We start from the raw sequence: 22774 nt of genomic DNA, 5'->3' as shown, positions 1-22774 counted from the left end.
CTGTGGGCAGGAGTAGGCACGGAATGCCACAGAGGCCTGCTCCCCCACGAGCCACATCCTCGGTGATGGCCAAACGCCAGCAAGCTGGGTAGGCTTCGTGTGTCCGCCAGGCCCAGCCCTGCGCTCCCCAGTTTGGCTCAGAGCCCTCTAGGCCCAACCACGAGGAGCCCTGAGGCCCCCCTTCCTCCTCACCGCTGAATCTCTTGGCAGCTCCAGGGGCCACTTGGGCCCCACAGAGAACTCAACGTCAGCCACGGGCCTTACGGCGTCTGGGGGATGCGCTTCTGCAGGAGGGCCCAGGCCTTCTCCACCTTTGAGCGGGCCAGAATGTTTGCAGGAAGAGAGGACAGGGTCAGGCAGGCACCCACCGGAGACTCCTTCCCCACAACCCAGCCCTTCCCTCAGCACCAACCTGGCGTTGGGTGACATGCGGTTCCCACAAGGTGCTCAGCACCACGTGGCTCTGGTCCACAAGCTGCTGCCCACTCATCTGGCTCTGCAACCGGCTCTGAGCCGCAGCCTCACTCAGGCCGTCCCTTTCCACGATGCGTCGTATAGCCTCGACACAGACAAAGCACGGGTCAGCGCTCTAGCTCAGAGCGGGCTGCGGTGTGCAGCGGGGCTGGGGCGGGAGATGGGGTCCAGATACCTCAGTCTCGGGAATGACAACGGTCCACACCTCATGCACCATGTTCTGCCAGCCAGCTTCAAGCAGCATAGCAGCGTCAATCACGCACACGTGCTTTCCTGTGGGGAGACCCCAGTCACTGCCAGCAGCGCACTGCCACTCGCTATCAGAGAGCCAAGGAGGCCTAGTCCCAAGGGAAGTAGAGGGTCTGGCTTGGGGTGGGGAAGCTCCCAGGAGGAGAATCTGCTTAATGTCCCTCTGGGCTGCTCCCGTGCTCCCTCCCACTCACCCTCAGCCACAGCCTGATCCATCTCCTCTCGAGCCAGCTTTGCGATAACTGGCCACATAATATCCGTGAGTATCTTCAGCTGCTTCTGAGGAGGGGAACAGAGGACGCGGACAGTTTACCTTCCCTCGGAGATGGAGCCAGCCCCAGGGAGGAGGTGGTTGGGAACAGATGAGTGGAAAGTGGCACACTGGACCAGACCAGAAAGGTCCACTGGGTCCCAACCTCTGCATCTAGTAGCAGCTGAGAAACTCTTGGACAGGAGTGTGTTTACCTTGTTCCCAAACACCCGGCTGCCTAGGACCTTCCTGTTGATAATGCCATCTTTATGCAGAATATCTGGACGACAGAGACACGGGACTGGGCAAGGAGGCCAGGCCATCTCCTCACTTCAGGCCACTTCCAGCCCTACCCCCCCCCCCCCCCCCACGTATTACCTGTTCCAAAGGCCTCCACAACAGGCTGGTAGGCAGGACCACCTGGGGCGTAGGCCCGATGGCCCAGCTGGTCACTGTCGATGACATACGCCCCCAGGCCTTTAAGCCGCTGAGCTACTGAGCTCTTCCCGGAGCCACTGATGCCCGTCAGCCCAATCACGTACAGCTGTGTGGGTAGCTCTGGCCTCTTCTGAAGGTGGAGGACAGGGAACCCCAGTTACTAGGGTCTTCAGACTCATGCTTGGGACTGAATTCTTCAGTCTTTACTCTCCAGCATTTCTAGCCCACCCAAGACGGGGAGGGGGGGGAAGAGGGAGGGCAGGCATACATATGGGGGCCGAAGCAGGTTTCCCAGCATTCGCTGGCGGAAGCTAGAGGAGCTGACTTTGTCTTCTTCATTGTCCTTGTGGTTTTGGTCCTTCAGCAGCTGGATCTGATACAAGGCAAGCTCCTCTAGGTCCTGCGGTAAAAGAGGAGGGGTGAGGAGAGGGAAGGAGGGACAGGATGACAGTTACACCTGAGCTGCCCCCCACCCCCGTATCCTCCCCTAGGTACTCCACAGGTAGAGCCTGCGTCCAAGGGCAAGCTGGGAACCAGTTCCTTCTTGCCTCTTCCTCACCACCCTAAGCCCTCTCTTCCCACTTCCAACAGTCCCCCACATGGCCTTCCCCAACCCCATCCACTCCCTCTGCCAGTCTCCCTCAGGGGTTACATTCTCAAGGCGGAAGCGGTTGACGGCCATCCCCCCACGACAGGTCTCCTCGCTGACCACCAGGAACTCCAAGGAGGGGTTAGAGCCAGCGGGTCCATAGGGGTCCAGCAGGGGGATGATATCAAAAGTCAAGGAGGGCTTGATGTCCACCAGGAACTCACTCAGATGTTCCACACGTTCTGCGTAGGGCTGGAGCAGCTCAGGGAGTAACTTGCCTGGGGAAGGAGCCCAAAAGAACAGTGAGATCTTTTTATTGGGGAGGAAAAGTATAGGCAAGTTTGGGGAAGACTGACCCTAGGCATCCAATCTCCAGATGGGGGTGGGTGGCAGGAAGAAAGGGCTAAGCTGGGAAGTGGTCTGTGTCAGGGGAACTATGAAGAGGGGGCAGCCAGCGAGCACAACAGTCATGACAGGGGCTGGCCTGTGCCCAGAGAATGAGCAGTGCCCGCATCAGAGTCAGATGAAGAATTCCAAGAGCCACCCAAGCACGAGTCCCCTCTTGCTGTGTCTCCGGCACAACTACCTAGAACCCGCTCATCCATTTATTGCCAGGGTCTCAATCTTTAGGGTTCATCACCAGAGAACTTCTTAAAAGTGCAGACTCCTTGGCTCCACATTTGGGGGAATTCTGATTTGAGTGGTGACTAGACCACACACTGAGAAAGCTACACTTACTCATTTAACATAATTTCCTTAGCACCGACTGAGTGCCAGGCGCTGTGACATTTGGGAGGGTGGGAAGTAAAGGATGGCCCCACTCTTCCTCAGTCATGAACTGGGGGCGAGGTTAAGGAGTTTTGAGGGTCTTCCCTGCTCTATTCCAGGGTCTCTCTCTCACTCACTCTTCAACAGGTCTTTGTCTGCTACTCCCACCACAAGCTGCTCCTGGGCCAGGATGCACGCGACACTGAGCAGCACCTTGTGGGCATTGTGCAGGCGGTCAAACGTGCCACCCACAGCCCCGCGGTGGTAGCCACGCACTGGCTGCTTTGGAGACCTGGCCACGGGGGAGGCTGGCCTGATGGTGGAGGGTAAGGGGACATCCAGGGACTCCACAGGCAGCTCTCCGGACCCATAATCGGGGTATAGCAGCACCGAAGCCAGTTGGGGACAACAACTATAGCAGCTGGTGGCATAACGCTCCAGCTGTTGCTTGACCGGGTTGTACTGGCTTCCATCCAGGGTCTGGAAGTCAGTCAGCACCACTTCCGGTGGGTGGGCCAGGTTCTGGACTGAGTTGGGCAGGGAAGGGAGAGAGGCGCTCTTGACTCCGATATTGGTCAGCAGGATTCTGACGTCCAGGTGCCTGTGGACGTCGGCGCCAGCGTAGAGGTGTGCGATGAAATCCAGGACCTCAAACGTGGCCTGCACGAGGCTGGATTGGGGCTGAGCTGGGCCCCCCAGGCTCATGCCCGGCTGCAGGTGTACATAGAGCGTGTGATTCACCAGCCGGGCCGCCGAGGTCAAGATGGGGGACAGGCGAGGGGCCAGGGAGGCCAGGGGCGTCGTCAGCACCAGGAGGCCCGACCGGAATACGGCCATGCTGCCCAGGCCTGCGGACAGCCAGGGAGACGAGGCGTGGGTGACCGAGGGGTTATGTGGCTGAGGCTGAAAACTGGGGCCTTGGACCCAAGGGAGGGGACCTGGCGCAGGGACGGGGGTCTGTGCTGATCCAGAGGAAACCGGGGAAGGGCACGGGGCCTGCTACACGGCGCCTAGGGGCTATGCCCTAAGCCGCGGTTTCCACATTATCAGACGGAGCGGTGAAGTCGCTGAACTGAATCGAAATCCTAGGCGGGGAAACTAGGCTGGACAAGAGCCCCTGAGTCCTAAGGCTGGGGACCCAGAAATCCTGGGCCCTCCTGCCAGGCTGTACCCGGGTCTTCAGAGACTCGAAGGAGGGGACTAGAGGAAAACGCTCAGGCTCGGATCGGTCCCCTACTTACTGAGACCGCTGGGCTTAGGTTCCGCGAGCGCATCCGCGGAGGCTTACCTGGCCGCGCGACCCGGAAACACTAGTTCAGCAGCTGCCTCTCCGAGCTACGGAACGGCAGGAAGGCCAAAGTCTCCGCTCGGTTCGGGATCTCGCGAGACTTTGTGGTGGAGCGAGGCCGGCCGAGGGGGCGGGGCCGAACTCAGAGGCTAGGGAGGTGGGTGAAGCCTTGTTTCCAGATCCCAGCGGACAGGGATCTGGAGCGTGGAGGGCAAGGCGGACCTGAAAGCGTTTTTGCGGATGTCCTTTAGACCCTGAGAAAAGAGAACGGCTTCAGCCAGTCACCCAGGAGACAGCGGCAAAGGCAGAACTAACACCTGGCTTTCCTCTTAATAAATTACAGAGGTGGGGGTCACAGGGTGGCACTTAAATCAGGACTCAGAGTCCCCGCAGCCCTCCTGGCGCCCTCCCAGTCCGAGGATCCTCCTGTAGGAGGCCACAGGACAACTCTGTCCGAGTCCCCATCTCACAGTTGAGGAAATTGAGGCCCTCTATGTTCCAGGAACATATAAGGAAGTAATGGCAGAGGTCTTGTGGCTCTGTGGGGAGCTCTCCACACCACCCAGAACCAGTTTGAGGGAGAGAGGAGGAGAGCTCTGCATGGCAGCTCAGTAGAGTTGCCAGAGGATGGTCTCCAGACAGGAGAAAAGGGAGGAGGGGGAGACCTAGTGGCAAGGGTTTACTGTGAAGCTATTGGGGCGGGAAAGGCTGGAATTGGTAGTCTCCCTGGGGAGAGGAAGCCAGGTTGCCATCAGGAGATATTTCAAATAAAGTGTCCACAGAGATCTCAAAAGGGAGGGAAACCAATTTCCAAAGATTCCAGTAATGTGCTGTGGTTTATTTTCCCAAACTAAACAAATGCTCATTTTCATAATTATGGGGGTTTGTTTTGTATTCCTTTTTAAAAAAAAGATTTTATTTATTTATTTGAGAGAGACAGCCAGCAAAACAGGGGGGGAAGGGCAGAGGGAAAGGGAGAAGCAGGCTCCCCACTGAGCAGGGAATCAGACTTGGGGCTCCATCCCAGAACCCCGGGATCATGACCTGAGCTGAAGGCAGACGCTTCATCGACTGAGCCACCCAGCACCCTAAAAAGGTGTCCCAAGGGGCGCCTGGCTGGCTCAGTCAATAGAACATGCAACTCTTGATCTCAGGGTTGTAAATTCAAGACCCACATTGGGTGTAGAGATTACCTAAAAATAAATTCCTTAAAAATAAAGAGGTGTCCCAAAGGTGTATAAGCCTCTGGCCCCACAGAGCCTGGATCTGCCCCTGGAGTTAAGGATTGGAAGAGTTACAGAGCCACAAAGGCATTGAGGCCAGGCTTATGGCAGGAGACACCTTAGGTTGGATTTTATTTTATTTTTTTAAGATTTTATTTATTTATTTGACACAGAGAGAGAGAGAGCAGAAGCAGGGGGAGCAGCAGGCAGAGGGAGAGGGAGAAGCAGGCTCCCCAAGAGCAGGGAGCCCGATGGGGGCTCGATCCCAGAATTCTGGGATCATGACTTGAGTCAAAGGCAGACGCCTAATGGCATAACCAACTGAGCCACTCAGGCGCCCCCTTAGGTTGGATTTTTAAAGGGAGGACCCAAAATGAAGAAACAAACTACAGACTCTCAGGAAGTACCTTGAAACATCAGAGCACAGTCCCACACAGAGTCACTGTTGGAGGAGATCATCAAGAAAATGTGACTGCCAGTTGACTCAGGCTGGACCTAGGCAATTGTAGGTTCCTCGCCCCCTCCTCTGTCAGAATATTCCCACAGTGGGAGCCTTGAGAGAGCATGTTGTTGAGACCATCTGGACATTATAGGTGACTGAACCTATTGAAGGCTTCTATATAAACTTTTAAGATTCTGGTGGGCAAGTGCAGAGATCTTGCACCGCCCAGGACAAGTCTCGTATGTCAGTTCGCTTGCTTATGAAACCCATCACCTACCAATCTGGAGTGGTCTGCTTCTTTCTTCTGTCTCTCCTTGCCCTCTGTGTACAGGGGCCAGTTTCAGATTTCACCCAGAGAACTGCCCAGGTTGTGAACCAACACTCATTTTTATTCAGTAAATGTGAATTTAGTGTCTCCCATGATCAAGAATGATTCTAGGTACAAGGGATCAACCAGTGAACAAAACAAAGGGCCTCCCCTGGAGCTTAGATTCCCGTGTGTCTTGGGATGGGGTGGTAAAAGTTATAAATGTATAACAATAAAGTCAGTAAGTCAATAAATCTATAACACATCTATTGATGGTGAGTGCCATGAAGAAAAATAAAACAAGGTAAGGGGACTACAGTGGAGGGAAGGGAATGCTATTTTAGATAAGGTTGTCCAGGGAAACAGCAAAGACCTCGAAGAAGAGAATAATCAGAGATTAGGGAAAGTGAACCGGACAGAGGAACAGCCAGTTCAAAGGTCCTGGGGCAGAAAGCCAGCAGGGCTGAATCAGATGATGGGAAGTGGTGAGAGGTAAAGTCAGAAAGGAGGTGGGGGCCAGATCAAAGAACGTGTTGGAGGTCTTGGGCAAAAGCCTTGGATTTTACTTAAAATTAAAGTAAAAAACACCACAGGAGGTGTTTTAAGCACAGACATGAAATAACTTTAATTTTTAAAAGGTCATTCTGGGTGCTCTGTGGAAATTTTCCTGTTGGTGGGCAGGGGTGGCATCAGGGAAACCAATTAGGAAACTACAGCAATAATCCAGATGAGGAGATGGTGCCTGCATAGACCAGGGTGATTTCCGAATCTGCTTTGAAGGTTGAAGGTTCCTGCTGATGAACTGGTTGAGGGATGAGCGAGAAAGAAGAATGCAGTTGTCAAATACCGAAGCAAAGTAGACAGGCGAGAGCAGTGGTGGGGCTGGAATGGACTTGGCATTTGGACACATTAAGTTTATTAGGAATCAAGAAGAGATGTTGAGTAGGGAGTTGGAGATGTATGTCTGGAGTTTGTGGGAAACAATGGAGTTGGGGATACTGGAGACTTTGCTGGGGCTCATCGGCATATAAATGGTCTTCAAAGTCATGGGACTGCATGAGACTATTAAGAGTTTGACTCTCCCCCTTCCCAAGTCAACCTAACTGAGCCTGGCTGGCTCAGTCGGTGGAGCATGGGACTCTTGATCTCGGGGTTGTGGGTTCAAAACCCACACTGGGTGTAGAGATTACTTAAAAAATAAAATCTAAAAAAAAAAGTATGAATGTAATTTGGAGGGATTACACTTTGCCTTTCTCATCGTGTCCCCACCTCCCAGGGGTGACCTTGTGAGCACGCGCATACACACACATCCATACACACACTCACACAGGGGTGCAAAAGAGCAGCTTGGGGGACAGGAGCTGGGCTCTGAGAGCAGGGCCTATGTCTCAGAGATTCATGCCACGTTGGCCCTTTCCACTTCTGTGGCCTTTCTGGATCCTGAAGGGACAGCAGAACCATCAGGGCCAGCAGGGCAGGGGGATAGGCAGGGATGAGCTGGCTGAGGTCCCCTGTCCCAGGAGCAGAAGCGGCCAGCAGTCCAACGGCCCAGAGCAGACCACTACCTGGAGGTAGCAGCGTGCCAAGATGCGGTGCCTCCTCCCCGCCCCCCCTCAGGTTCCACACAAAACTCCAGCAGCCAGGCCCCTGGCCACTCCAAATGGTCATTTCCCTCCCCGTCTCCTAGTCCCTTCCCCAGTCCCATCTCCTGGGCACACCTATCCTTCTGCCTGCAACCCCGGGCCTAGTCTCCACCTATTCTCCACTCCACCTCAGCACCCTAGAAGATTGGCCCTTTCACTGGCTCCTGCCACTCCAGCGCCTTCCCCTGACTTCAGGAAGGACAGCCCATTGGGCCGACCCACCAGGCCTGGAGCCTCAGCTGAACCTCCTGGTGAGTGGCAGCTTCTGGGCTGGTGAGGATCCCTCCAGCTGAGTTTTGTCTAGGGCAGGGGAACAGAGGAGGATGGAGCTGTATCCTTTTGACTCACTTAGCTTTGTTTCTTCTTTACACATCTGGCTTCCACACAGGAACACAATTACAATAGTGACACACCCAGTAGTAGTAATAATAGCGGTGCCTGCTGTTAAGGCCTCCATCCCAGGGGCACCTGGGTGGCTCAGTCAGTGTCCGCCTTCGCCTGGGGTCGTGGTCTTGGAGCCCTGGGACGGAGCCCCACATCAGGCTCCCTGCTTGGTGGGGAGCCTGTTTCTCCCTCTCCCTCTGCCACTCCCTCTGCTTGTCCTCTCTCTCTCTCTGTCAAATAAATAAAATCTTAAAAAAAAAGAAAATAATAAGACCTCTATCCCAGCACTTCCAGACATTACCTCAATTAATCCTTTCATACACTCCATGACATAGGTCTTATACCCATTTTACAGATAAGAAAACAGACTGAGAGTAGCGCCTGGGTGGCTCAGTCGTTAATCATCTGCCTTCGGCTCAGGTCATGATCCCAGGGTCCTGGGATCGAGCCCCGCATCGGGCTCCAGCCCCGCATCGGGCTCCCTGCTCAGTGGGGGGTCTGCTTCTCCCTCTCCCACTCCTCCTGCTTGTGTTCCTGCTCTCGCTAACCCTCTCTGTAAAATAAATAAATAAAATCTTAAAAAAAAAAAAAAAAAAAAAACAGACTCAGGATAAGGCCCTTGCCTGAGGTCCCATGACTAGTGGGGGTCAAGTCATACCCCTACTCTCCGCCTTCCCAGGTCCACCTAACTCCTGCTGCAGACACCCCGTGAGACTCCAGGGACCACTCTCCACCCTGCCCTTCCGCGGACTAGCTCCTTCCCCTTTCTGGGCCTCGGTTTCCGCATAGGCATAACCCGGGCTAACCATGATCTTTCCAGGTCACCCACCCGTGCACGCGCCACTTGTCGCACAGGTGCGGTGAGCCGGCCGCCTGGCGCCGTCCCCCGGAGCCGCGCGCCCCTGGGGCACAAAGGAGAGAGCGGCAGACAGCGGCGGGCCAAGACTTTATTGCGGGGCGGCGGCGGCGGGAGGGGCGCAGAGCACTGGGCCGCCGCGGTCCGAGGCCGTCTCCTCCTCCGCGGGCTCGTCGGCGAACACCGCGCGGTGCATGGCGGCGACGTAGCTGCAGCCGCTGGGGTCGGCCAGGCGCAGGTGCGCCAGGGGCAGGAAGCTCTCGGTGCTGAAGTAACGCAGCGCGGGACGCGGGGCGCGCAGCGCGGCGAGGAAGACCTGCGGCGGCGGAGGGAGGCGCGCTGGCCGGGGGCTGGCCGCCACCCCCCGCGCGCCGTCCTTGGTCCCGGGGCCGCGCCCGGCGCCTACCTCGGTCACCTCCTCCGGGTCCTGCGCCGCCTCGCGGAAGATCCGCTCCAAATGGCGCTGGTAGCGGGAGAAGAGGACCCGGGTCTCGGCGTCCGCGCCGTCCAGCGCCCCTCCCGGGACGCCCTCCTGCTTCTCCAGAAAGGCGGTGCGCACCGGGCCGCACTCGATGAGGCTCACGCTGCGGGCCAGAGGGGCGAGTGGGCGGGGGCGCAGCCAGCGGGCGGGACCCCCAGCCCCGCCGCCCGTCAGGGCAAGGCGGGCAGGGCGGGGCAGGAGGGGCGGGGGTCTGTGCGACGGTGGCGGGCACCGAGTAACCAGAGCCTTTGAAAAGGGGCTCACTGCCCGAAAAGCACCCCTGCCTCCCCCCCCGCGCCCCTCCCCACAGCCATTCGGGCGTGTGAGGATTTGCATCAGAATTCCAACGTGGCAGGCTCCCTTACTGTGTGACCTTGGGCCAGTCACCTAACCTCTTCGGGCCGAGCTTCCCAGCTGGATGGCAGCAGAGGTGCGGTAACGAGTGGCAAGTGCCCTGGCACACAGTAAATGTGAGCCGCAGTGGGGAGGGGCCAGGGAGAACGCCTGAGAGAGGCTCCAACAGGACAGGGTGCTGGAGTTCCCAAAGTCAGGGGTCAGGGGTCCCGGGGGCGGAGCGGTGACTCACTGGACCCCGAAGGGCGGCAGCAGAACCGCCAGACTCTCGCATAGACCTTCGATCGCGAACTTGCTGGCGCAGTAAACGGCGTTGAACGGCAGCCCTTCGAGGGGAGAAGAGGCTTTGGATGCGCGTCTGGGAGGGTCTCCCACCAGGAGCCCACTGCAGCCCGTGGCCCTGCCACCAGGCTCCGCCCCTCCCACTGGCCCCGCCCCATTCCACGCACCCATCAAGCCGCCCATGCTCCCCGTCACCAGTATGCGTCCCGAGCGGCGGCGCTTCATGTCGGGCAGGAAGGCCTGCAGTGTCCGCACCGTCCCCGCCACGTTCACGTCCAGCACGGACCCCACGGCGCCAGCCGTATGCACCTCCAGCGGCCCGAGCAGGCCCCGCCCCGCATTACACACTGAGGGGAGAGAAGTCGGGCCCTGCCTGCCTCTCTGTCCTCGGACCCAGTAGGTCCCTGGGCCTCGGGACATTTTGGTTTGGACACAGCGCCGGAAAGGCTCCTGCACACGTGTTGCGGGGAGGCTCACCCAGCACATCCACGCGGCCCTCGGTCACGCGTGCCCGCGCAGCGGCCACAGAGTCTGCGTCCCTCACGTCCAGCTGCAATGTCTCCAGGAAGCCAGGAGGGCACCCTCGGGCCCGGGCCGCCTCCCACAGCGGGCCCTGCGCCCTCAGGTCCCGCAGCGTGGCATACACTGGAGGTACCGGAAGAAGAGGAGGATCTGAATTCCCTGCTTACCCCTACCTGGGTCCCCTTGGATCTGGGCTGCTCCTTTCTCTCCATCCCAGCCCCTCATATACCTTTGAAGCTCCGCGAGGGGTCGGATGCCAGACGCAGGGCCAGGTGCAGGCCAATGCCGGAGGAGCAGCCAGTGATGAGCACCACGGTGCGGTCCATGGGGAGAGGAGTGTGGGGAGTGCAAGGCTCGGGTCTCTGAGCTAGATTACCACCTGCTCTGCTCCGCCCCTGCCCGGTCCCCACCCCTTGTTGTGTCTCCAGCCTAATCTCAAGGCTGAGCCCTCCTTCGGGTCTGGGGCCTACTCTCCCCATCCTGCTGCTGGTCAAGGCAGAGATGCTTGGAATACCCCTTCTTCAGTGGCTGGTCAGAAGCCGGGCAAAGCTTTGCAACTAGGAGATGTGGGCTCTCATGTGGGCACTAAGTGCCCTGGGCACATCTTCCCTGGGTGTGCCTCTGCCCCACTGGGACAATTATAGGTTCCAAAGTTTGCTGCTGAGGGTGTGAAAGTAAACGTTTTGGCAGGGCATTCCCAGTTCCAAGGTCGGGTGTTAGTATCAGAAATGGGGAGGCCAAAGCAAGGGGGCAGGGAGAAAGAGCCTCACCCCAGTGTCCATCCTATAGCCCCGAGTCCTCCCAGGCATCATGGTAGTGACAGTGTGACAGATAGGCCCAGGTGATTCACCAGTTTATTAAGTTGTATTAAAATAGTACTTTGATCCCAAACTTGGGGTGGCGGAGGAGGGCGGCTCACCTCCCTCCCAGTTTCCCATGCCTGGTCCTCTGGCAGGTCTTGAGTTCCTTTGCCCAGGCCTGGAATTTGGGAAGCACACCACCCAGGGGTGGTTCATCTGTCACAAGGAGCCAGCCACCAACCGCGGGTAATATTTGAGGAAGAGCTTCTTGACCAGGTCCACAGTGTCACCTTGGGGCTGGCTGGGATACCTCCGTGTGCCGAAGACAAAGGTCTGCTCCAGCCAGAAGGCGTTCTCGTCAAACTGGTGCTGTTGGAAGGGAATGCCTTGGACCAGGCTCACGACCAGCATGTCCACGAAGAGCTCCCAGCGCGGGGTGTAGTAGTCAGCCACCAGCCCCGCCAGCTGCTTGTTGGCGTAGTCCAGGATGTTGCCCTCGGGCCCCCACAGCGTCAGCTGGTAGCGGCTGTTCTGCTCATAGACACGGGCCTCGGCTTCGCTGACGGCGGCCGCCCGGGCCTGCTCCAGCCAGCCGCCCAGCAGGAAGCGGCGGTCACTCGCCAGCACTGTGTCCAGCGCAGGCAGAAGCTCGTAGACCAGGGTGCCTGCCGCCCTGAGCAGGGGAACCAGCTCCTTGTTGAGGTAGGCGGTCCTGGCCTCCCCGTAGTGGAGGCTCACCAGCTCCTGGGCCGCCTGGCGAGTGACGTCCAGCAGGTCGTAGCGGAAGGCGGGGCTCGCGGCCAGGGCGGGAGCGGCCGTCAGCAGCAAGCGCCAGGCCTCGAACACATCGGAGCGGTTGTACCAGACGGTGGTGACCATCTGCAGGGATGGCCTCCTGACCAGGGGGCTGCGATTGTGCCCGCTGCAGGCCTCCCCGGAGCAGTTGTAGACGCTCCTGAGAAGCAGCCTCCACGCGGCCTCTGTACCCTTGTGGGCGACTCCGTACCGACGGGTCGCAAAGCCGGTCACCCAGGCCTCCAAATCGGCCACCGGGTCCTTCCGCCAGCCCAGCTCGGCCATGAGGGCGTAGACCACTTCGTTCTGGCCAATGCCCTCAGGGGCCATGCCCGTGCCTGCCATCGTGGAATTGGGGAAGAGGCGGGCCGCTGCAGGGCCCCGGTTCACGGCCTCCAGGGCCCCGAACAGGCCGTGGTTGCCCCCAAAGTTATGCAGCATGCACCAGATAAAGGGCTGGCCGTGGAAGGAGGCCGTTCGGACGTACATGGGCTGGCTCTCAGCAAACAGGTCCAGAACCAAGAGGCGGCCACGGGGCACCGCCCCCAGCACGGCCCTCACCTGGGCCGGCCCCCAGAACTGGGGCTGGTGCTGGAAGAGCCAGCCTTGGAGTAGCCACACGGCGTCGGGGTCCACTGTGGTTGGCGCGGGGGTAGGGAGACAGAGAAGCGGACTGATGAGAGGAGAGAGGGCAGGGCAACGTTCACCCCACTCTACAGATGAGGAAACGGGGGTCCAGAGAAGTTAAATGACTCTAATCACAGACCGCTCCTTCCTCTGTAACCCCCAACCCACAGGGCACTGCATCACACCCCCCCTTCCCATCGCCGCCTCCTCCTCCCAGCTGGGAGCTCTAGGGCAGGGTGGGCAAGCTTTATGAAGCATCAAAATTACCCAGAAGGCTGTTTAAAACAGATCCGTGGGGGGGTGCCTGGGTAGCTCAGTCCTTAAGCATCTGCCTTCAGCTCAGGTCATGAACCCAGAGTCCTGGGATCGAGCCCCGCATCATGCTCCCCGCTCCGCAGGAAGCCTGCTTCTCCCTCTCCCACTCCCCCTGCTTGTGTTCCTGCTCTCACTCTCTCTCTCTCTGTCAAATAAATAAATAAAATTTAAAAAAACCCAAAAAACAGATCCCTGGGCCCAAGCCCAGGTCGTTCTGATTTAGGAGAATATGCAGACCTGACAGGCTCTGGGACGAGGCTGAGGCCACGGGTCCTGGACCAAGTGGGTTCCCTTCCTGGCTGACACGGAGGCCTCCCCACCCAGCCACTGCTGACCTGACCCCTCTCTGCCCCTCCCTTGTAACTGGCAGGAAGGAGCACTGGATTCCTTGAGCACCAGGAAGGGCACCCACCAGCTTTGAACACATCCCCTAACCTCTGGCCCGCATTACCTCCCTCGGCTCGGAGGCAGAGGCCAAATGAAATACTTGCAATAGCCAGCACTTAATGGCACTTTCCTCTGGGCCAGGCATCATTCTGCTTATGAGGTAGCCCCAGTAGCCCCATTTTACAGAAGAAGCACTGAGGCACTGGGTGGGAGGTAACTTGTTACAAGTCACACAGGCCAGGGTCTGAGCAGGCTGTCTGGCTCCAGAGCTTACCTCCGAACCGCAGTGGGGTTAAGTGAGATGTGTGTGTACAAGTGCTTGGTCAACCGTCAGGTGCTGTCTCTTCCCACCCCACTGACCTCTGCCACACCCATGTCCCCGAGGGTGAAGGGAGGCTCCCCTTCCCAGCTCCCCCTGGCACCAAACCTGTGATCATGGCCTGGTAGACAGAGGCTGTGGCTGCCGCAAGGTAGGAGGGCTCCGAGGAGGGGGGCTGCATCTCGTTGAAAGTGTCGGCCCCATAGATGTGATCCGTGCCAAACTCTTTGGTCAGCTCCCGCAGGAAGAGGCTCCCAATGATAGGGAATAGAGGGTCCTCCGGAGCCAGGAGGAAGGAGCAGGAGTAGGAGCAGTTGAAGTGTCCCCAGCTGCCCAGCTGGGTGACATTGACCTGAGGGAACACCCTAGCAGGGGAGGAGGCGGCAATCCAAACATTTACTGGAGGCTGACACAGTATTCACCACCAGCCTCACTGGCTTATCTGCAGTTTCCAGAACTCATCCCACTCTCTCATGCCTCCGTGCCTTTGCACAGACTGTGCCCCCTGTGGCTGGAGTCCTTTCCTCCTCCCTCTCTGCTTCTGTAGCTGGTTACTCCTCAACATCCTTTGAGTTTCACCTTATCTGTAAAGCTTCTGCTCTCTCCCCCTCCCACCGGCTGAAACAAGCAACACTCATTTTTCAAGATGTGGCCCAGTGCCGCCTCTGCTCTGAGCCCTGGCAAGCCCTGTGACAGTGGTGCGAAGCAGGTGCTCATGGGCATGAAGGAGGTGCTAACCAAGGCTGGGGGCCCCAGCAAGGCTACCCGAAGGAGGGGAGGTCTCAGCTGGGCCTCGAAGAATTTTCCCAGCCACAGGAGAGGAAGGCCAGCAATCAAGCCCAGGCCTCCATCCAGAACTTCAGTTTTTCTTTAAATCACGTCTTGCAGGGAAAAATAAATTCCCTCTCTGAGCCAAGATGGAGGGAAGGATGGGAACGTTACCTGGTGAGAGCCTTGGGGACGTGCCCTGCAAAGGCAGGCAACACCGGGATCATGCCGAAGGAGCGCATGCGGTCCAGGATCCGATGCTGGGGGAGGGGGGCAGAGTGGAGGGGGAGGTGGTGGGCGTGGCCCTAAGGTGGGAGGCCCTCACCCCCCCCCCCCCCCCGCCGGGGCACACAGAGTCCCCAAGGCCTAGTTAAGAGCCCCGAGGCTAGCCAAATACCACCCTCCTTGGCCCAGGACAATGTAGCACTGTCCAATTCTGCCCCCTTTCCTTCCCCGTCCTTTTACCTGTAGGTAAAGCTGTTTGAGGTGCCAGGAGCGGGGCAGGGGGCCGCCCCAGGTGTGCAGGTTGCCCATGCGCCCCCAGGCCAGGAAGGCGGGGCCTGTGAAGTACTCATCGATCTCTGACTGGGTCAGGCCCAAGGCCAGGTACACCTGAGGAGGAGGGTGATCCCCACACATAAATACATTCATCCCCGTTCATTAATTCATTCACTCAACACTTATTCATCTCTTCTCTGTGCTGAGCCCTAGAGTTACTAAGACAAAACGTGACCCTTGCCAGGAGCTCACAGTCCAGGAGAAACAGACCTGTGAACAGGTGAGTTTACTAATCAGTCAGCTCTGCTGCAAGGGTGAGGGGAGGCACCAAGGGGCTCTCCCCCAAACGGGAAAGGGGCCTTAGAAGGCCTCACGGAACAAGGTCACCTAGAATGAGGGGTGAGGCCAGCTCTGCAGGGAGACTAAAGAGCAACCCCCCACCCAGCCCCCAGCAGCAAGAACCCTCAGGGCCCAGGCATGGAAGGGCCCAGGCAGGGCAAAGCCTGAAACTGAGAGGAGCTCCTGAGTGTTGAAAGCAGCAGGTCTCCACCAGATCTGCATCTCAGAAAGGACACTGGTGGAACTTAGGAGCCAGGAGTCCTGTTCAAAGGCTCTTGGGTGGGTGCGTGTGTGTGGGGGGGAAGTCCTTCAAGGAGAGGGGGCAAGAGCCTGCACTGGAGTCATGAATAAGGATGAAGAGGATGAGACAGAATCCATGGAAGCAGCAGCCTGACCAGCTGTGGGGGGGGGAGAGAGGGGAGCCCAACTCCTTAGCGTTTCTAGTGGGGTGCTGGGGTCCAGCCCCCAGGAAGTGCTCCTCTGTGTTCAGCTCAGCACTGGAAGCCTGTTTCCAGAGAGCTGGGGCCATCATGCACACCACAAACACTTCTGAAGTTTTTATTCTGTGTGTCAGACCCTGAGCTGTGGGGAGACAGGAACATGGGGCGGGGTGGGGGGAAACGCACCCGCTGCCAGATGGCCTCCTGGCCACTCCAGGCCAGTGCCAGGTTGATGCCATTCAGTGCCATCCAGTCCAGCTCCCACTCCCAGCGGGCCCAGTCCCACCACACGAAGGAGTAGCTGTGCGTGCACACATTCTGGTAATAGCGGTACCTGCGGGTGGGGTCATGAGCTGCAGCATGTCCCTGGGGGCAGAGGGGACGTCCCCCAACTCTGAGGGTCCCTTGCCCCGGAACAACCCCCCCTCCCCAGATCTAGCCCAGAGGGGAGGGGTTGTGGCCCCTTTACTGCTTCACTCCAGGACCCATCCCAGGTGGCACTGAGACTCAGTACTGAGGCAGGAGGGAAGAGAGGCTAGGGAGACAAGGCGGCCAAAATAAAGGCATTCTGGTTTTAGACTGACCCTTAACCTAAAAGTCAGCAGGTCATAAAAAGAGTCACAAGATCCCACTCATGGAAAACTACAAGACCCCACTTCCTCCAGCAGTAAAAGCCACAAGGGTTGGACATTCTTAAAATTGCTCCCCATGGGTAATTCCACAACCCAATCACAACCCCAACACAATGGAAAAATTAACCACCCAAAGTAAAGATTAAACCCAAAGTTTAGGGGTGCCAGCGTGGCTCAGTCAGTTAAGCGTCTGCCTTTGGCTCAGGTCATAATCTCAGGGTCCTGGGATGGAATCCCAGCATTGCGCTCCCTGCTCAGCGGGGAGTCTGCTTCTCCCTCTGCCCCTCCCCCTGCTCCTGCTCATTCACTCTCTCAAATAAATAAATAAATAAATAAATAAATAAATAAATAAATAAATAAATAAAATCTTAAAAACACCCAAAGTTAAAAAGTAAGCCTCTCCTTATACGGATAGCTAATCTGAAAAACTTATAAAAAACCCTTCGTTAGAGGCAAAGGGGTGTCCTCTTCCTCATCTGGGAGAGATGGCTACTTTGTGAAATAGCACCTTTCTTACTTCTAGACTTAATGAATCTTTCTCCCTTCTCTAAGCAGCTTGCTCTTGAATCTTTCTCCCCAAAAGCCAAGAACCTGCTTATGAGGGGCCTGAGGGCCTCCCATACGGGGCGTCCGCCTGTCCGCATCAATATGGGAGCTTCTGAGGTGCCCCCCGGCTGTACCAGGCAGGTATTTGGGAGAGCACACTGCATTTCCAGTCAACTCTTCGAGAGACCCCTTCTGCACAGTGGTTAAGCGCTCTATGGCAACATAGGTCCCTGTCCTGGAAAGGGGGGGTCCCTCTCCCCACAGCCAATGTGGAGACAGGTGTGTGAACACACCACCTCCCTGCGGTGGGACACGCGCCAGAACCGAGGCTGTGAGGGGGTGGGTGTCATTCCTTGGTGGGCATCTTCCAACAGAAGGTGGAAGGAAAGGAATAGCATTTTCTGGTCCCTAATTATGCACCACAAAGTCTACGCCCGTCACGGTGCAAATCCTCACGACCAACACTGCGCGACAGATGTCATTATTTCCATTTTTCAGTGACCCAGCTGGGGCTCTGAGAGGCTGACTTATTCAAGGACACCCGGCTTTTGGAGGCAGAGCGACCCTAAGCCCAGCGCCCCATCAGTCCCGGCGCAGTAGGTGGCGCGGGGCGGGGCCGGGACTCTGCGAGGCGGGCGCCCGGGGGCGGGAGGCGGCAGGCAGGTGGCGGCCGCGAGCGGCGTGGGACCCGGCGCGCCCCGTACCTGTTGGGCGTGGCCTCGGTCAGCTCCTCCTGCACGGCGGGCAGCGGCTCCGGCAGGCGCAGCTGAGAGCCCGACCAGGCCACGTGGCAGCCGCAGAAGTCGCGCAGGTAGCGGTGCAGTCCCGCGGCGGCGGCCACGCCGGTGGAGCCGAGCACCCGTACCCGCGCCCCCGCGCCGCCGCCGCTCAAGCGATAGGTGTCCAGGCCGGACTCGGCCGCCAGGGCGCGCTCCACCGACACCGAGAAGGCGGCCGCCGGTCCGGGCCCGAGCAACCGGGCCAGCAGCGCCCGCACGGCCGCCGCCTCCCGGGCCTCGTCCCCGGCCGAGCCGCCCGCGGCGGCCAGGAGCAGGAAGCCCAGGACCGCCGCCACAGCGGCTGCCTCCATGTTCCTGCGGTCTCGGGCGGGCTGGGGCCCCGCGGAGCTTCAATTGCGCCTTGACTAGGGGGCGGGGCGACCCGCGTCCAACCAGCTGCGGGCCTCAGACCACGTGGCACAGAAGGTGGCGCGCCAGCCCGCTCTGGGAAGACCGCGCTTCCGGGTCCCAGACCCCAGCCCCGAGGGTGTCTCCTGACCGCACGTGGTGTGGGAGCGCGTGACCCGTGTCATCAAAAGCCCGGGCTGTGACCGGCTGCCCTTCACAAGCGCCTTCAGGTACTGTTGTACCTGAAGAGCTTTCACATGTAATTCGCTGTCCTCCATCCAGGCAACTGTCCAACAGATATTTTTATTTGGAGTTTTATTTTGTACCAGGCACTGCCACCCTCCTCTAGGGAAAACCTAGAAACCAAATACATAAGCTGAAAGGAATCCGGAGGCCTGGGTGGCTCAGTCGTTTAAGCCTCTGACTCTTGATTTTGGCTCAGGTCATGATCTCAGGGTTGTGAGATCCGGCCCCACATGGGGTTCAGCAGGGAGTCTGCTTGAGCTTCTCTCTCTCCTTCTCCCTCTGCCCCCTCCCCGCTCATGTGCTCTAAATAAATAAATTTACTCCTAAAAAAAAATTGAATACATTCAAAGTCCACCCCCAGCCCCAGCAAAGCTTACAGACAAAACTCACAGGTGTCTGCACTTGGCCCTAACTTTGTTCTTCTAGGTTATGGTGCCCTCCATTCTAGGAAAGTAGACCCCAACTACAAAACATATTCTTCTCTAGTTTGACCACAACCCATATCCCGGATGAGCCCGGGACAGAGCTCCTCAAAGAACCTGCCACCTCCTGTTTTACCTGGCCAAGAATTGACACCCCCCCATCCCACCACCCCATGGACACAGATGTGACCCTCTCACATCCTTCAAAACCCCTTAAAACAAAAAAACCTTAAAAGACCCAGCCTGACAGAAACTCCGGTGACTTCTCTTGGAATGTCTGGCCCCTCTCCTCCCTTGGACAATAAATTCTGTCCTGCTTGTTGCAATTCTTTGCCCAGGACACTGGCCACCCTAACATAAAGTTGTGATGCTGTGAAGAAATACAAAGTTACCCAGCCTAAGGCTTCCAAAAGGAAGCAACATTTAATATGAATTAAATTGGGATTGACTAGGAAAGAGGGAGGAGAGAGCATTCCCGGCAGATAAAATGTATATATGAAGACTGTGAAAAGGGTAAAGAAAGAGCTGGGCAGATTTGAGGAACTAAAAGTTCAGGAAGTTGGAGAGATGGGTCATGTGAGCGTGGACTGGCCGTGGTGGGGCAGGGCGGGCTGGGGGGCAGGTAAGGGCTCTCCATTTGATGCTTAAAGGGTAGCCGAAGTGGGACAGGCAGAGCCCATATCTTCATTGTACATATTGGGAAACTGAGGGCCAGAGAAAGGAAGTGACTTGGACAAGATCAGTAATTAGCAGGAGAACATGTCTAGGACTAGAACCCGGACCTCCTAACTCCCAGACCAGCGTTCTTGCCACCGTTCCCAAATGACGCAACTTTTTAGGCTGTCTGCTTGGGCACGGTGGGGTCAGGTGAAGCTATGTGGTGGCATGAAGTGGTGGGCCCTTCGGGAGGAACACACTTTCTAAGAGGATTCTGGGTCCTTTTGGAGGCATATGTAGCTTTTTCCCGGTTGTCAGGCCTGAGTGAAACTGCTTAGAGAAAGGAGAGGGGTCAGAGGAAGAGTTGCCAGTGCAGAGAATCCAGAGCCTGAACTGAAAGAGAACACAGGAGTCCACCGAGCTTGCCCTGCTCCTCTGCCCCCTGCCCAGCCACAGACACAAACTGCAGTCCCCCTGCCTTGTTCCCAGCTCAGTGAGCAGCTCCTGCGGGAGGTGCAGCCCTGCTTCCAGTCAGTTCCTGGTATCAGAAGGTTCCCACCCTTTCCCAGGGAGCAGCTCCAAGACTAGCCCAGAGAGCTGTGCCCTCCTGGGTCCATAGTCTATAGCCCCTGGGCCTCTCTCCACTCCCCTCCAATTTCTCCTCCAAACAGTCTTTGCTCTAGGTAAGACTTGTCAGACTTTCCTCCCAGGACCATTTTACCAGCGTTTCTGAATCTTATGGCACACGAGGGTTGGGGGAGTTGGGCTGCAGGTTGTCAGGTCAGGGTGCCTCTCTATGGGATCTGGATTCATCTAGAGTGGTGGCGGTTGCTGGCAGCAGCAAAAGATTAGGGACACCTTCCAGGGGGTTGGTAGCACATTCAAGGCCTGAGCTCATGGATGCTGGGCAGGAGCTTCATGGATTACTCCGGACAAGTCACACTGTCTCTGCTCATCTTGCCAACCAGGCTGGGAACTCTTTGAGGACAAGAGGGGGCTGGCTGAAGAAATTAAGGTACATCAAGTGGATAAAATATCATTCGCTAAAAAAAAAAAGGATGAGGATTGGGGCGCCTGGGTGGCTCAGTTGGTTAAGCGACTGCCTTCGGCTCAGGTCATGATCCTGGAGTCCCGGGATCGAGTCCCGGGATCGAGTCCCGCTTCGGGCTCCCTGCTCGGCAGGGAGTCTGCTTCTCCCTCTGACCCTCCTCCCTCTCATCCTCTCTGTCTCTCATTCTCTCTCTCTCAAATAAATAAATAAAATCTTTAAAAAAAAAAAAGGATGAGGACAATGTGTTGTGTTAATGTTCTGCAAACTATATATTTATATTTAAAGATCAAACTAGTGGGTATAGCAATCTCCCATTTGTGGTATTTATTTATTTATTTATTTATTTATTTATTTAAGAGAGAGAGAGAGAAACAGCATGAGAGGGGATAGGGTCAGCGGGAGAAGCAGGCTCCCCGCCGAGCAGGGAGCCCGATGTGGGACTCGATCCCGAGACTCCGGGATCGTGACCTGAGCCGAAGGCAGTTGCTTAACCAACTGAGCCACCCAGGCGCCCTCCCATTTGTGTTTTTAAACCCCAAAAAAGGCCATGGAAACAGTGGCTGCCTTGGGTGGAGCACTGGGACTCTCAGGGTGGGAGGGAGGCTTTTATCATAGGGCCTTTTGTACTGTCTGATCATTTTACCATGACACACTTTTTCAGTTAACGTGTGTGGAACAAGGGAGCTGGGCTCTCCATTCTCCATCTGTCTCCTCTTTTGTTTCTAGCCAGCCTGACCTTCTGCCTATGCACCCCAGAATACCTCCAGGGTCACTTACTCCTTTTGGCCTGTCACAGCCTGTAGGATGCCACCCACCTTGCATGTGAGAAGGAATGTGTGGCTCCTTCCTTGTCTCGCCACCAGGGGACAGCCCACACCCGGACATGCCTTGGGTCGGCTGGGGAGCAGGGAGAGCAGGCAGGTCATTGAGAATCTGGGATCTGAGGGGAGCTCCAATGGCCCTTCCACCCAGGGCTCCTAGGGGCAGAAAGAGGTGCAGTCCTACCCAGGCCCCCAGTGAAGGACAGGACAAAGAGTGGGGTCCTGCAAATGCTGATGGACTTGTCTCCTATCTCTGTAACACCAAGCCACCCTCTCCCACACTTGTTCCAGTACCTCAAGGTGGGGCACTCCCTGGATGGGAGCACGGACTCACTCAGCAGAGGTCTGGGGTGCAGGGATTCCATAAGAAGGGGATCATATGGCCCTAGCGGCCTGATGGCAGCGCATCTCTTCTGCTCTGGGAAGACGGGGATCAGGATACATGGCATGTCCCTTAAACACAGGAGCCGTGGATCTATCCTGCTCCCCGCCCATACCCCAGGGCTCCTGGGATTCCCACCCCTCCACGGCTCAGTTCCTGCTCAGTCCATCTTTAGCTGCTGCGCTGGAGGTGGCCCAAGGCCACTAGATCCCCCAAGTTCCGCTTAGTCAATGACCTGCCAGCCCAGGTCTTTTCCGCTGGGCAAGGGAGGAATTTCTCCCTGTGGAAGCCCTAAGTCTCCCACGCCCTGCCCCATTTTATTGATACAGACCATAAAGTTTACTGATTTAAATATTCAATTCAGGGACGCCTGGGTAGCTCAGTTGGTTAAGTGTCTGCCTTCAGCTCAGGTCATGATCCCAGGGTCCTGGGATCGAGCCCCACATTGGGCTCCTTGCTCAGCAGGGAGCCTGCTTCTCCCTCTCCCTCTGTCTGCAGCTCCCCCTGTTTATGCCCTCTTTTTGTCAAATAAATAATCTTAAAAAAATAAATGTTCAATTCAGTGTTCAATGTTTTCTTTTTTTTTAGCAAATTCAGAGCTGTGCAACTGTCACTATAATCTAATTTTACATTTTCATCATTCCCCAAAAGAAACCCGGTATCTACTAGCAGTCACTGCTGCCATTTTAATCCAGCCCCAGCCCCAGCCCCAGCCCCATCCAGCAGCCAGTCCTAGGCAACTGCCCATCTACTATCTGTCTCTACGGATCTGCCCATTCTAGACATTTCACATAAATGGAATCACACATTATGTGGTCTTTCTTTCTTTTTTTTTTTTTTTAAGGTTTTTTTTTTTTTTTTTTAAGATTTTATTTATTTATTTGAGAGAGAGAGAATGAGAGACAGAGAGCACGAGAGGGAAGAGGGCAGAGGGCAGAGGGGGAAGCAGACCCCCCGCTGAGCAGGGAGCCCGATGCGGGACTTGATCCCGGGACTCCAGGATCATGACCTGAGCCGAAGGCAGTCGTTTAACCAACTGAGCCACCCAGGCG

At 57.0% G+C, this 22774-nt stretch overlaps 3 protein-coding genes across 5 annotated transcripts; all 3 read right to left on the bottom strand.

The window, feature by feature from the left end:
- Positions 1-192: 192 nt before the first annotated feature.
- Positions 193-4191, bottom strand: COASY (Coenzyme A synthase). Its single transcript, XM_045888882.3, has 10 exons — positions 4057-4191; positions 2906-3616; positions 2064-2278; positions 1680-1811; positions 1352-1541; positions 1189-1253; positions 918-1002; positions 650-747; positions 413-559; positions 193-311 (listed from the first exon to the last, which is right to left on the bottom strand). Exons 2-10 carry the CDS (start codon positions 3603-3605, stop codon positions 261-263), a joined length of 1683 nt encoding a protein of 560 aa, XP_045744838.1. The 5' UTR covers positions 3606-3616; positions 4057-4191; the 3' UTR covers positions 193-260.
- HSD17B1 (hydroxysteroid 17-beta dehydrogenase 1) lies at positions 4172-11083 on the bottom strand. 2 transcript variants are annotated; one of them, XM_045888892.3, is made up of 7 exons: positions 10780-11083; positions 10506-10673; positions 10196-10375; positions 9979-10072; positions 9318-9495; positions 8885-9227; positions 4172-4310 (listed from the first exon to the last, which is right to left on the bottom strand). In XM_045888892.3, the coding sequence occupies exons 1-6, from the start codon at positions 11027-11029 to the stop codon at positions 9003-9005; spliced, it is 1095 nt and encodes a 364-aa protein (XP_045744848.1). In that variant the 5' UTR covers positions 11030-11083; the 3' UTR covers positions 4172-4310; positions 8885-9002. The 2 variants fall into 2 exon arrangements, with proteins under 2 accessions (XP_045744848.1, XP_064439366.1); XM_064583296.1 differs by lacking the exon at positions 4172-4310 and having other exon boundaries at positions 7220-9495; positions 9979-10375; positions 10506-10700.
- A 304-nt stretch (positions 11084-11387) lies between these two features.
- NAGLU (N-acetyl-alpha-glucosaminidase) lies at positions 11388-18170 on the bottom strand. Of its 2 annotated transcripts, none has more exons than XM_045888889.3 (6): positions 17721-18170; positions 16025-16172; positions 15027-15173; positions 14736-14821; positions 13902-14158; positions 11388-12858 (listed from the first exon to the last, which is right to left on the bottom strand). In XM_045888889.3, exons 1-6 carry the CDS (start codon positions 18104-18106, stop codon positions 11570-11572), a joined length of 2313 nt encoding a protein of 770 aa, XP_045744845.1. In that variant the 5' UTR covers positions 18107-18170; the 3' UTR covers positions 11388-11569. The 2 variants fall into 2 exon arrangements, with proteins under 2 accessions (XP_045744845.1, XP_045744846.1); XM_045888890.3 differs by having other exon boundaries at positions 11388-12780; positions 17721-18169.
- Positions 18171-22774: the final 4604 nt, after the last annotated feature.

Source organism: Mirounga angustirostris, unplaced genomic scaffold, assembly GCF_029215605.1.
Source record: "Mirounga angustirostris isolate CCGP_5_RB_7025 unplaced genomic scaffold, mMirAng1.0.hap1 SCAF_17, whole genome shotgun sequence".
NCBI classification, from domain to species: domain Eukaryota; kingdom Metazoa; phylum Chordata; class Mammalia; order Carnivora; family Phocidae; genus Mirounga; species Mirounga angustirostris.
Note: the sequence above shows the minus strand (reverse complement) of the source record. Positions and strands in the feature narration are given on the sequence as shown.